The 14479-nt window shown below is 47.3% G+C and overlaps 1 protein-coding gene across 1 annotated transcript in view; it reads left to right on the top strand.

Annotated features, from left to right (window-relative positions):
- The first annotated feature begins 1500 nt into the window (after nt 1-1500).
- LOC144127540 (uncharacterized) overlaps nt 1501-14479 on the top strand; it is a 52311-nt gene continuing 39332 nt past the window's right edge. Inside the window, exons 1-3 of the mRNA XM_077660535.1 lie at nt 1501-1592; nt 2755-2779; nt 2883-3121. Coding sequence (XP_077516661.1) covers nt 1501-1592; nt 2755-2779; nt 2883-3121 — 356 coding nt within the window. The remainder of the gene's footprint in view (nt 1593-2754; nt 2780-2882; nt 3122-14479) is intronic.

Genomic DNA, 14479 nt, shown 5'->3' with positions numbered 1-14479 from the left:
TATTCCTCCACCACACAATTTTGAGCGGTTCAAAGCCAATGTATCATAACTTTCGCCCGGTGTGGCATCACAGTCCGCAGTAGACCACGTTTCTCTCAGCGTAATAACATCGAAAGTAAACATAGATTGAGCAAAAAACAGCACTCGTTCGTCCCAAACTGCAATATGCATGTGCAGTATAGGACCCCCTGTCAAATCTTTCTCGCACCCTTGAATGTGTTCCGAATCATGTGGCAAGATTCATTCACTCAGACTACTCTTTTCATTCAAGCATTACCAAACTGAAATAAGAATCAAATCGTCCCTCCCGCGTTTCACAGCGTAAAATTTCCAGGCTGTGTCTCTTTCTTAAATTTTATCACTCGCCGCTAGGAAGCTCAGTTATCACACCAGCTCACCGCGTTTCTGATCTCATTAATCACCACAAAGCTGTTTACCCACCATCCGCACATACTACTGTGCATCTTAGCGCTTTCTTTCCCCAGACAGCCAAGGACTGAAATCGCCTTCCTGCCGACGCAGTTCGCCACACTAATGCAGCTCGCTTCAAGGCATTCATTGAAAAAATCATCGGCATGCCGTAACGACCCACCACTCATGTAATACTACGACAGGGGCAGTTGAGGTATCAATAAATAAAAAAACAAATAAATAAGTAAAATACACTCAAGTATTTCGCAACCCACTGAGAGTACCTGTTGAGGAAAATATGGGGTATGTTATCAGGCCCCACCCCTTTCTTAACATCGAGGTTCAAGAGAAAGTTTAACGCCCCCAATTCGGTTACTGACAATGGTTTTAAGCGATTTCCGATGCTGCACGGCTTTAAATGTGGAGATATGCCGTGATCTGCCGTAAAAACAGATTGTAAGTAACTATAGCTATTAAGCTTGTTGCCGTTAGTTTGGCTGTCTGCATCGGTGGCGAAGTTTGCTTTATTTTGTTTAGGGTTAAGGTATGTGCAGTAATTTTTCAGCAGCGTTGAACCCCTCTAAGTTTCCTTTTTTTTCAGTCATCATGCCAGCCACCCACCATAGAGCCCAACTAAGGAACGGGACAGGAGCTTGCCAGCAAGTCCTGTCCACGCTAGCTGCATACCCCAACTATAACCAAATATGACGCAATTCACGGTGGTTGGCCGCGCAAGGCTAACCCTCGCAGCCAGGAAAAACGAGAAGCAAGTAGGAGACACGACAGTTGTGAGAAAGGGATGGCAAACAGAAAGACAGAGGACAGGACAGGAAAAGGTGACTGCTGATTTTCCCCGGTTGGGTCAGACCAGAGGTGCCCTCTACATGAAGCCGGGGCCAAAGTGGTGTGTTGCCTCCGATGAGGGGTTTTAAAGGTCCAAACGCTTGGCATCGGCTCAACCACCAGGATCACCTCTTCCCCGGACACGGCTGAGCCACGCACGGCTAAGCGCGGGTGCTCGGGTCCGTGGTGGTGCACTGCTCACTATCATCGCCCTGCGGGGATGCCCCTGCGGATGCTCGGGAAACCATGGCGTCGCAACTCACCACCATCTGCACGGTGCAGAACCCCTGCGCAGCCTTTGGCGACGATATTAGAAACATGTTAAGCTTTGATCCAGGGTAACCTCATCTGATCTGTTCGCGCCGCAAGTGGAAACTGATGAAGACGGCGATGTGCAATGCACAGCGCGAGAATATGTTGCAGTTTAATACAAGGCGTGGTCGGCGGCGGCGATATCATATTGCTCTCGTGCAGTTGCCAGCTAATATGATCTGTTCGTGCCGCCGCGGGTTTCGATCCCAGTGCAGGCGACTATTTTATTTATTTATTTATTTATTTATTTATTTATTTATTTATTTATTTATTTATGTATTTATTTATTTATTTATTTATTTATTTATTTATTTATTTATTTATTTATTTATTTATTTATTTATTTATTTATTTATTTATTTATTTATTTATTTATTTACAAGGCTTCAGCCATGGCTCGGCTTTTACAGCTTTAGTTGTGAAGTAGAGCTTTCGATATAAAATAGAAGCAAAGGTTTGTATTGAAGGGGGAAAAATTGCGGTTACAAAGCGGCGTCATAACAGAACTGCAGAATGAACAAGGAAAGCAATAAATCGTGTTCTAACTCAGCAACTAAGCGCCAAAACGCCAGGAATATAAAATCTCAAATAAACAATGTACGCCAGGAGTTTTTAGGAGACAACGCATGAAAAATAGCAATGTAAATTTCAAACAATTGAAGATACAAGACCCCATAAAGAACAAATAAAGTGATAGGTGATCAGCAGTGAACATTAGAAATTAATTAATGTTTACCTTTGTGTAAATATAAACAAAAGTAATGCACAAACTCAACGCAATACCATAAGAAACTCACTGAACTTCATACAGTCGTATCACTGTTCCGGCAAAATATCACCTTAGTTAAAAGTGATGAGAACTGTGATGCGAGTAATGTATTTTCTTCGTGTTATAAATTTGCTGAGTGATCGAGTGATAGTAACTAAAGGTTCCAGTCTGCTTCACTCTCCAGATACAAGAAGAACATAGGAATATTGAAAAGAATTTGTGCCGGCTGGGTGCTCGAAGAGTGTTCAAGTGCTGGTGTTTATGGCCTATTACATTATTGCAGGGGACTACGGCAGCAAGCTGTGTTTCTTTTATTACGAAGCCCAATTAAAAGAGAAATTTTTAAGGTCTATAGACGGGTTGCATAAATTCTAGCGACGCTGTAAAAACCTGCAGTGAGTTCTGGCAAAACTGTGCAGAGCCGCCATTGTGGAAGACAGCAAGGCAAGCGAGCATGCGCGATTCTGGCCGCGGTGTGCATATCCCGCGTCAGATCGTCTCTTGTCTTGCAAACTGCCGCTGCTGTGTCGATTATACTTGATTGCAGTCTAAGAAGGAAAGACTGCTCTCCGACGTAGCACTCGCAGCGATGTCACGGTCGCTCATTTCTCCAGTCACGGGATGGCAACATGATCTGACGGCGATTCCGCCGCTCTCGTACCAGAGCATCCGGGAGTTTTGCGAGAGCAAGTCGTGCACTCAGCGCACTTACAATCGTAGCTACAGCTTCCACGTAGAATCTTACGCCAATGTGGCTGCTCTGAATACAAACGTGAGCAAGATCACGTAAGGCTGCCTCGCTTTACGCTATAGACTTTAATAGGCTATTACTGCGTACCGCTAAAGAGTCAGGTCCTGTAATGTGATGCCGATTGACTATAACTCAATGGGTAAACACCTGTGTACCGTTAAGCAGTAGGAGTATGTAATTTGTCGCACTGACTGACTCCTTCAAAACGCAGCGCGCATGCTCAAAAACAGCGCAGAAGCTGGCACGTTGTGTCGTCCGCTTTCTAGTCCCTTGTTCTTACGCCGTTATCTGTTTAAAAATGAACAAACTTGTCCAAATGTCTGCTTAAATGTGATTAGCATGCGCTATTTCCTAAATAACGTTCATCAGCCAAATCATGAAACTGTATTTGAGGCACTTAGTGAAGTGCAAAATCTAAAGCGTGTAAAACACCTGGGCGACAGCTTAGTAAAAGCATCCATAAACAGGTAATCTTTATTTACAACGGTGCTCTCGTCTTCGTGAAAGCGCCATGCTTTCGCAGTAACAAGAAAAATGCGCCGCCGCACTGCGTAATGACTGCGGTGGACGACACGGTGCACATCGTCGACGAGACGTCCGGCTGCCGGGCCGGAAAGCTTGCTCGTAATAACCTGATTGCTGCAGTGGTGTCCTTTTAGCCGGCAGTTTCCTTGCATCTTTAGATTGTTTAAATGCAAACGCTGATGGCATGGCAGCTTTGTGCAAATGCCGGTAACCGTTTTTAACATTAGCGACGAAGTCGCTCTGGGCGAAGTGGAGCGAGCACATTCTGGTCGCTTTTGACACATTAGAAACTGCTCCTTCATTCCTTCTGATGGTCACAATCAACTTCTTGTAACTGTTCGGATCCTTCGGGATTGTGCGGTAGGAGACCTGAAATTAATATCAATTCTGCAATGTCCACTGAAATGGTTTGAAAATGCAGTAGTGCCGACACGTCCCATTTTTTACCCTGCTGCATTTTATGTCATGTCAGACACGGAAAGCTATTGTGCCTGAGATGGTTTCGGAGCAGCCTAGTGCAAATGAGTCCTGCCCAGAAGCTTGATCTCGACATCGCGGACATGAGGATGCCACTTCACTGCGTCGAGCTGTGGGCGTCACCAGTTGTGGGAATGGTTACATTGCTTAAGCAGTGAAGCGACACCGCATCATTTAAAGAGCGTTAGCTCTTACTCATCACGTTTCGAGATTTCGTGTGGTCTGCTACCTCCCTGAGATCACAGCGCCATCTGTGGCAGCAACTAGAAAACAGCACGTCTCTCACTTGTAGCGCCATCTACAATAGCATTGTAGAAACAACCACCTGTCGCGTGTCAATGATGACGTCACGGTTCAATCGTGGATAGTGGAGGAACTATGGGAGTATGACGTCAGGGGACGAAATGGCGGCATGGTTTCGGTTTCTCGAATCTAAGATGGCGGCCATTAAAATTGATTGGATTGAGCCCTCACGTCTCTTTGCCCCCTCACCTCCCTCCCCCACCCCCCCCCCAGAAAAAAATATCCTGTCACGGGTAGCAAAACTGTCTCGTTACTGGACCGCTGTATATGTATACATTCGTTCCGCTATATATACTCCGACTACAAGGGGAACCCATCGGGCGACAGTTGAGTAGAACGACGTTCTGTTGGGCCAGTTGGTTCATAATGAAGCGAATGAGTGCAAACTGCGCGAACTAGATGGCACGTAAGGCACACAAAAGGACAGACAAAGCGCAGGCCGTGGCTAGTAGTTCGGAACGTCCTGCTGAGGGTTCGAATAAAAACTTCGGTTCCTTTTGCAGAGTTTCCTTGACGTTTCTTGGAAGGTCGACATTGCCCAGTACCATGACGGGACCCTCTGTAGGTGTCCGGTGTGTGGCAAGAAGCGTGAGACACGTTCTCTGCCAGACAAACTCGTTCCTCTGCGCTTAAAGTCGCTTGCATTCATGAAACCATCTTGCGGCTACCCATTCGTTAGTTCCCTGGAAGGTGATGACCTTTAGCCAGTCTGAGTAGAGCCTCACTTGCTTCCAAGCTTCTGATTTCATGATCTTGTACATCCTGCGAGCGTGTCCCCAGGAAGGACCTGGGACGCCAAAAAATTTGTACCGAATTTTGTAGGCAAATAAAACCCTATGGGTTATGGTATACAAATGAAACCGCAATTAAATAATAGGTAAGAATTGTATACATGTGAATTACTAATTGAAGCGTTACCACATCAAAGCGCAAGCTGAAATCTAGGCCCACCTTGACCCCCAAACGAAGCAAATTCCGTTTGGGACGTATCTTGAAGGGTGTAACTCGACAACGGGTAGACGTGCATCGTAATTTCTCTGATAGATGGCGCTAGGCGACGATCACTCCGCTAGGCGGCGTGCGAGCATGCGAGCCGAGCATGGTGGCAATCCACCCCGTTTCAAAGGGGACGCTCTTATTTTTCATCCATCTGCCATCCATCCATCCATCCATCCATCCATCCATCCATCCATCCATCCATCCATCCATCCATCCATCCATCCATCCATCCATCCATCCATCCATCCATCCATCCATCCATCCATCCATCCATCCATCCGTCCGTCCGTCCGTCCGTCCGTCCATCCATCCATCCATCCATCCAACCCCTAGAGTTTCTTACTATTAACTAGAGGGAAAGCTGGCGGCGCTACACCTGAACCTCCATGGCCTCGCAAAGCATCATGGGGCGATGAGCTACTTGGTGCGGGACAGTAGGTTTTTTTCTTTAGGAACACCGAGCGGCGCTACAGAGATGTATCGCTCCGTATCCACGGCGTGCTCTGCGCGCAGATGACTTCGGCGTAAAAGTAGTGTGCAAAAGCCATAGTAGCGAAAACGCAACAGCACACGATGCCAATAAGTGGTTTTTGTTTTCCAAAATTCTGTGGAATAACCTTTTAAAATGTTGAAGCGACATTTTTTAAAACATATTCCTTTTTAAAAGTGCGCCTGTTAAGCACGAAATATTGGCTTTTGTGGTCTGCAATGCTTGGCCAATAGGAGAGAAAGCGATTGCTTATTATGATCAAATTTGCCTTTACATGCTTTTCTGCTCGTTTTTTACGGTTCATAACAGGATATTGAATGACAGCACATTCCTCATTATCGAACAACGTTTGTTTTTTCATTATTTTTGTCCAAAAGTTGTAGTTCTGCAGTCGGTAGCTCTCCGCCCCATGATGCCTAGAGCGCCCATGGTGGTACAGGTGGTCTCGAGGAAGCTCCATGCAAACTCTCATAGGCGGGGCGCCAGCTTTCCCTCTAGTTAATAGTAAGAAACTCTATGATCCATCCATCCATCCATCCATCCAACCATCCATCCTTCCGTCCATCCGTCCGTCCGTCCGTCCGTCCGTCCATCCGTCCGTCCGTCCGTCCATCCATCCGCAATGAGCCGTCTCCCTTGGGAGCTCCTCTCAGATGCGCTCGTTTCGCCGATACGATCACTACCACAGTGTGTTTTAAGAAGGGCATGGGTGATCCCAAACCATCGACATCTTACGCCGTGGCGAAGAAGTTTTGTGAAATATGTCCAAGAGATCAGACAGACTCTGATACTTCCGAGAACGCAGGGCGGCCGAAACCTCCCTTTAATCAAATTCATATCAATTCTAGTAAACCAAACAGCTAACGCTCGTTACTTCAACGTCTTCCAGACGGTGGCGGCAACTTTTTTGTTGCCCCGCCCCCCTCGAATCTCTATTTACAACGCACTCCAACCTTTAAACCTATTGCTTCGCCCAGCGTTAACATATGTAAACAGTAACCACTTGCACACTAATAAATACTTTCCATCACCGCCTCTTCTTCGAATGCTCCTCAAGTCATTCACTGCAGCGTCTTTACATAGAGACCATGTGTTGTTTCAGCTACGATGGCCGATGCAACTAAACTGAGCACACGTAAGGCGTACACTCTACTTAGCAAGCGGCGAGTCTCCTCATTTCGATTTGGTTTCACTGGCCGCCCGCATCCAGTTGCAATCACAGCTTGTTTTTATCCTCGCGCATGTTTGATCGGCGTCGACGACAATTGCAGTGAGGTGTGCATATGACCATGGTCTGAATGCGATAGATAATCAGATTTGAGCTCGCATCGTTGACGGGAAGCACTTACTTTTCATCTATATTTGTCGAAGCTTCCGTTGTGCACACACAGCGGCACACAGCTGTTCACTGGCATGGTAGAAGACCTTTAAATGCAGCCGGCTGATCCAAAACAAACTCCAGAGTCCAGAAAACACGAATGCACTCGGCGACAAGCGATCAAAGGCAGACCACCGCCTGCTCGGCCCGTTCCTGCACAATGGAGGCGCTTCAACGAGCTTTGTGTAGCTGCGCATAGATGGCACTGCTACGGATGCCATTTTGCAACTAGTCTATTTCCCATCTCATACAGGACAACTACTACAGGACAACTACTCATACAGGACGACTACAGTGCCGATTGAAGCCGAGGGAAGTGGGGGAGGGAGGGCGGCCGCCGCCCCCAAAAGTTAGGAAGGGTTTACCCACGGTTATAGCCAGAGATAGAGCGATAGCATTTTCGAAATGGGCCGGGCCAAGTTTGAAGGTCGCCATCGTATTGGGCATGCTCTATAATGGTTGGACATCGATATTGGTCGAAATCGGCCAAGGTCAAATTAGAAAGAGGTACGAACCAAATTTTGGACACCAGCCGGGCCAATTTTGGAGGTCGCAATCGTCTCGCGCATGGTCAGTTATGGTTGGACATCGATTTTGGTCGAAATCGGTCCAGGTCAAATTAGGGGGAGGGCCGAGCTAAATTTTGAACATGACACGGGCCAAATTTGGAGGTCGCCATCGTGTCGGGCATGGTGAGTTATGGTTAGGAATTGATTTTGGACCAAATCGGCTAAGGTCAAATTAGGAGGAGGGCCAAGCCAAATTTGGACTTGACCGGTGCCAAATTTGGAAGTCGCCTTCGTGTCGGACACGGTCAGTTACGGTTGGACATCAGTTTTGGTCCAAATCGGCCAAGGTCTGTCTCTCAATCTGTCAAAGTCAAGCTGTTGCTATGCTGTGCTGCTAAAGATAAAACCAAGGTCAAATCAGGCACGAAATGGTGAGCGACTTGCGTTGAATAAGTCTACCGCTGTAAAATTTAACGGGACGCAGAAAAACGTGCCGAGTACTTCGTTCAGATAGTGACGAGGACGTTTCATGACAGTGCAAGCAGCTCGCACTATGCCCCCGCCCCACTGATATTGAAGGTGCCGCCTCTGCATTTTATTCAAATGTTTTATTTTTTTTTTGAAGCGCAGTGAACAGAAGCATAATGCCCACCCGACATATTTTACACCCCCTCCGCCCCACCTGCTTTACCGCGTCCCCCGATCGAATGTCCTGGCGCCATCCCTGAGGGCAAAATACAACGTTTGGTTTGGTTTCGTTTATGGTTTACGTAGGTTTAACGTCCCAAAGCAACTCAGGCTATGAGGAACGCCGTAGTGAAAGGTCCCGGAAATTTCGACCACCTGTGGTTCTTTAACGTGCTATGCCGTTTCGTATCCTGCAGTTGTAAAGTGGGAAGAATCAAGACTGATGTCACGCTATCACACCTGGAATTTTTTCAGAACAGGGTCCCATATAATATTCCTGATATCTAACGACAGAGTTCTGATCTTTCCCGTATGAGCTGCACTTAAAGATGTTCCGTTAAAACAAAGAATCTGGTTTTTGATTCATATTGCAGCGAAGAAGCACAGCGAAGCGAAGCACAGCGAAGAAGCGCGAACATGTCACGCCAGTCATGCGTGACATGTTCGCCACGTTTCGATAGTGTTCGAATCCTAGGCAGAAGCAAGTATAAAACGGCACGTGAACTCCTGGAGGCCTTTCACATAAAGGAAAAAGCAGATTGCTGCATTAGTGATGCATCCGTTTTTTTGTACGCTTCGGAATTCAACCTTTTCGCGGCAATACGATAAGATGTTATTCCGTGGCACGTGTTTGTTTTGGTTTTCTTTCTGTAGTGCGCAGATGCGTGAGCTATTTTAAGCTTGAATTCTTTTCGCAGTAAACCAGTTGTGAGTGCAGCGTTCGTCCGTGTTTTTTGCGTGTTCTTTCTCTGTGTGTGTGTGCTTCTTCGCTGCAATATGAATCAAGAATGTTACCAACTTGCCCAAAAACGTGTTTTACAAAAGAATCTGGTCACTGTAGGCAGTACAGTAACACTGAAACTTGTACGACCAACTTTTCTGAGTGAATTTCCGCAAAACAATCGTACCAACATACAATTGGTGTTTTTTTTTTGTTGTCTTCAAGGCGCTCCATTCCCTCAGGCTGCTATTATTTTTAACGCGTCGACATAGAAATTTATTCACATTCTGTCAAGATTATGTTTAGATTATAATTAAATAAACCGTAAGCAGCTGTCACTTCCACTTGACACAGCAATAGGAGTTATACGACATAATTTTATTGGCAGAAATAAACGTTTCTTTTTTTACGCACGTAACAAGGTTTCAAGCACAAAGGTACAAGAGTATGATTTCATATGAATGTTTGCGTCACTGCTTACCGGAGTTCCCGTAAGTACAGCAGCTTATATCATGTTCGAACGCTGTCCACCGTGAGGGGCAGGAGCGCTGTCAATATCGTCAATGTAGTTTTCGCAGCAAGAGCTGTATATGGGACATCTTGGGCGGTCGCCGCGCAATCATGTGAACACCCCGTGCACGTAACTCACGTCACTTCTTGCACACAATCTCCACCCTTACAAAAATACATGCTAAGTTTGAATTCACCGCTTATTAATGCGAAAGCGCTACTAGGCTATGTTGTGTCCGCAAAATCTTCATCTGCCTGACTACACCCACTGCCGGGTAAAAGCCACTCCCATGTCTCTCCAATTAACCCTATTCTTTGCCAGCTGCGCCCACCCGATGCAAAATGTCCCCGCAAAATGAGTCGCCGGATGTGATGTTATCAGCTGGTGACGTCATCTGTTATGATCTAAAGAGTGGTGTGAAGTATATAAGGTCAATGATTACACAACATCGAGTCAAAGTAATTAGTCATTGGTCATTAACATTAGGCAATAATTAATGACCCCAATTATAGTAACCAATGACCCTGAAACAATATTAAAATTTTCACACCACTGAATAACATTAATGACACTAATTAATGATGCCGCCTAATAATGGTGCTTATCTGGTTTGAATAATGAGGCTAATTAGTGAGACCGTGTGACATTCGTACGCCTGATGACGTCACGCCTACTACCAGAGTACAGCAACAAAAAGTACACATCGTCTTGTGTTAGCATCGGAGATCGGGGAGTGACGGTCGGACCGTAACGGAGTGGGTAAGTGCGTAGAAAGGCGTCGACTAGGAGCCGCCAACGTGGCGGCAAACGCTAATGCTTTCGCATTTCTCCCCTGCAGTCACTGCAGTGGCCTCTAAGTTTTTTCAGGCATTGTTGAATCTACAATAACTCAATAAAATCTCGGATTTTATTTCATCAACAGAACAAAAATAACTAACAACTGCCGTAAACTGACGTGAACGTGGACTCCGTCATTGGTGCCGGAAGACCTGCAGTCGTTAGCAGCCGCCGAAATGCAAACCGCCGCCGGCCGGACGTTGACGACCTCTATCAGACGTCACTACCGTCGCTTCGTTCACGTTCTTACCAGCGTTTAGATCGATCTCGTTCCCCATCCCCACAGCGAATTTCTCGCAAACAGCGGCCTGCACTTCTGCGAACTCAACCCGACATAACATGCCTTGCTTTTGAGGGCTGAGCGGCTGGTCTGCCAAGAGTCACAGCGTTGAGGAGTCGGCAGCGTCGGCAGCAAGCCAAGATACTGGCGCGGCCGCTATCACCGCCGAGCCACCGTCTCGAATGATGAGTAGAAACTGGTGCGTAAGGATATATTTATATACTCTAATAATCCTCGTAGCGCTGTTTATGCAGCCCAGCGCCTTGGTACGTTGACGAAGCAAGCACGCTGATCTGTGCGCTTGATGACGTGAAGGCTCGTACAACATTAGCTAGCCACAGGTGTTTTCCTCGTCGCAGGTGCGTGCGGCGGCACAAACTTCGGCCGAGAGGCACGTGGAGTTCCTCTGCTTCTCTGCACTTGGAAATCAAGGCGCATCAAAAACGAAACCACGAAAAGCGCATATACACATCGAAACTCGGCTGGCTGCCTGTTGCGTCGCCAAGTATGCGCACTGCGCAGCACCTATAGGGGCGCCACTGAAAGCCTCCTAGCAAGGGAATCACACCGGCTGGCAGGGGAGCTGTAGCTGATGTTACATCTCACAGGGACGATAGTGTTTGCTGCAGGCGAGCGTCGCCGAGCCTTGCCACACTAGGGGCTGATCATGGTATGTCGCCTCTGCCGACAGGCATTTGCACAATGAGAAATCTTTCTCATTTATTTATCATGCGAAGAATTTTACACATTTACACTGAGAGCGTAGATTTCTCGCATGTTGAGGCTGTGGCAGCGGACTTATGATTGACAAAGGTGCGATGTTGTGAAAATGTAGAGATAATAAAGCTGTAAAAATCATGTGCTCTTAATTATTCGGAAGTGAAATTAACTGCGCATTTACTTCGGTGATAACTACGTATATCTTGCTGAACAAAAATGAAATAAGTCTGGCTTTCACGTGCGCCATATATTGAGCACTTGAAGGAATGTTGACAGATTAAATTTTGCAGATATGTATTGTATTATACTGCCAATATTGTTAAAAAGCTAAATATTCATATTATTTACAACAGAGTTCTTTGATTGTCCCTGGTGAATATTACGCTCAGCCTTATAACAAGGCACAGTAAAAGCTTAGGTGTTGGCTGCCAGCAGGCGAGACTTGCTGTCACCGTTACTAATCCAGACTGGCTGTCACTGTTCGTAACAGCACCAGTTACGTGCGTGTGGGACACTCCCGACGCCGAGGCGGAGTGGCACCGAACAGAAGAGCGTGCTCAGGACGTGAACGGAGGCCAGAGCCAGAAAACATCCTGCGTGCCGAACACACCGATACAGGGTCCTAAAGATGTTCCTGGTTTACACCGGCACAGCCATGGCTTCGTTTCGTCCTGGGGCATACAAGCGCTACATGTTATCGTGCGACAGCTTCAAGGATTACCCTCAATAGTATGGAAACCATTAGGCCGCACTGATATGGATCGCCTCGTCAACGCCGTTTTGCTATCAAGGCAGCCGTTGCAGTCTGGATCACTACTCTGACGTTTGGCGGGATACCGTCAACACGCCCAACGAAACCAGCGCCGTGCCGTACCCGCCGCCTTCAACCCCGGACTGCTTCCACATTTGGCAACCGAGTGCTACGCTCAGCGTGGCAACTTCGAAAGGTCGCTAGCTCTGACCCTAGGGCGCCACAACATGACAAGAAGATCAGCGGCAGGCAGCAAACCGGAAGCTCTGAACAAGATGTCACATGCCTACTGATTCCGATGCTGTTTGCAGCCATCAAGGCTCTTATCCGTGCAAACCCCTCGTCAGGAAGACTCCCAGAAGTAGAAGCAGTCCTTGCAATGGAGCCGTTGGTGTCGGTCTCGTACGCTCCGCAGGGGCGTAATACCACACTTCAGTAATCATGGCTTCCACAGCGAGAACTTCACCGCAGCTGACAATCCACATCTTTCGTACATGCACCATTTTCCAGTGGAACGCTCGCGGGCTACGCTCTAAACTCTCAGATTTCCGACAGCTCGTGCGAGCGTACCGCTTCCCCTTCATAGTCATCTGTGAATCACGCGTCGAGGAAACTTTCCGACTCAGTGGATACTATTTCCATCATTCACAACGACCAGATAACGTCAGCAGATTGCTGATAGGCTTTCGCAAGGATATCCCGGCCTCACCGGTTGTTGTCCCGCCTCACAGCGACAATGAATACATATGTGCTGTCACAGTTATTGCCGGACAACAGTACACTCTGATTGGAGTATATCTTGAGCCAGGCACGCCATTTGATGCTTTGAGACTTGAAGACTTGATAGCAAGGACGCCCTCTCCGCATATTATTTGCGGAGACTGCAATGCTCATAATGAAATTTGGGGCAGCTCACATACATGTGCCCGCGGTGCAAAGCTTGCAAAACTTCTCTCCAAGCATTCAGTTCAGCCATTAAATGACGGCAGCATCACCTACCTCCGAGGCCCGACGGCTACCAGCAGCATCGACGTGACATTTGTCACAAGTTCATTCGCCCACAACTTTGGCTGGTGCACTGATTTGGAGACACGTGGAAGCGACCATTACCCAATCCTCATATCGGCTTTCCATGCGCAGAGGAACCCAAAGAAATTCCTTATAAAATCTACAGACTTGGACGCATACAAGGACGCTGTAAGCAGAGGAGTTACTGCGGCAACTCGCAATGAGGAATTAGCATCGACAATTGCGTATTGCCTGAGGGCGAGTACACAACTTACAGCTAAAAATGATAACCTACCTTCAAATGATGACACATTCCAAAGGCTTTGCGCTATACGCAGGCGAGCTGAAAGGAAAGCTCTGCGCACAAAAAGCCTCGATGACCTACGTGCATGCCGACGGGAACAACGTCACATTCGACGCTACATGGATAAACTCAGTCGGCAAAAGTGGCGTGACTTTTGTTCTACGCTGGATGTGCGCAAACAAGTAACCAATATTTGGCGGATAGTTAGAGGTATGCGCACGCCACTTCAACAACTCCACCCCTTCGCTGCACTCTCCCTTCACGAACAAAAATCTATAAAAGAAGTCTCAGAAGAATACTGCAAGCTGCTGTCGGCAGGGTCAGGGCATTCGACACTCTCCGCAGATGGTCAAACAGGCATCCCAAAGGCGGCAGTGCCAGCGTTAGACCTGCCTTTCACAATGGAAGAACTATCCACAGCTATCGCGGAGACAAACAGGCACACGTCTCCGGGTCATGATGAGGTGACCTATGACGCCATTGCAAAGCTACCCCACACCTCCCGTCTTCGACTCCTGGAGTATTACAATTCTTCCTGGATGGCTGGTGAGGTCCCCACGGAATGGAAGCTGGCAAAAATCGTGCCCGTTTTGAAACCCTGTAAGCAGCCAACAAGCTACGCATCATTCCGGCCCATTGCCCTACTGAGCTGCGTAGGTAAGCTCATGGAGCGCATGATCTGCAAGCGCATAACTTGGTTCCTAGAAAGCCGAAATGAGTTCCCCCAAGAAATGAACGGGTTCCGTCAAAACAGGTCTGCGACTGATAATATCATCGCCCTCGTCTCATCAATTGAGGAGTACCTTCATGCTGGGTACATCCCAACAGCCGTTTTCCTAGACATCAAAGCCGCTTTTGACTCCGTCTTTCACCATGCAATTCTCGCAGCCTTT

Source organism: Amblyomma americanum, chromosome 1 (genome assembly GCF_052857255.1).
Source record: "Amblyomma americanum isolate KBUSLIRL-KWMA chromosome 1, ASM5285725v1, whole genome shotgun sequence".
Classification (NCBI taxonomy): domain Eukaryota; kingdom Metazoa; phylum Arthropoda; class Arachnida; order Ixodida; family Ixodidae; genus Amblyomma; species Amblyomma americanum.
The sequence above is the reverse complement of the archived record's forward strand: the minus strand, read 5'-3'. Positions and strand labels throughout refer to the sequence as shown.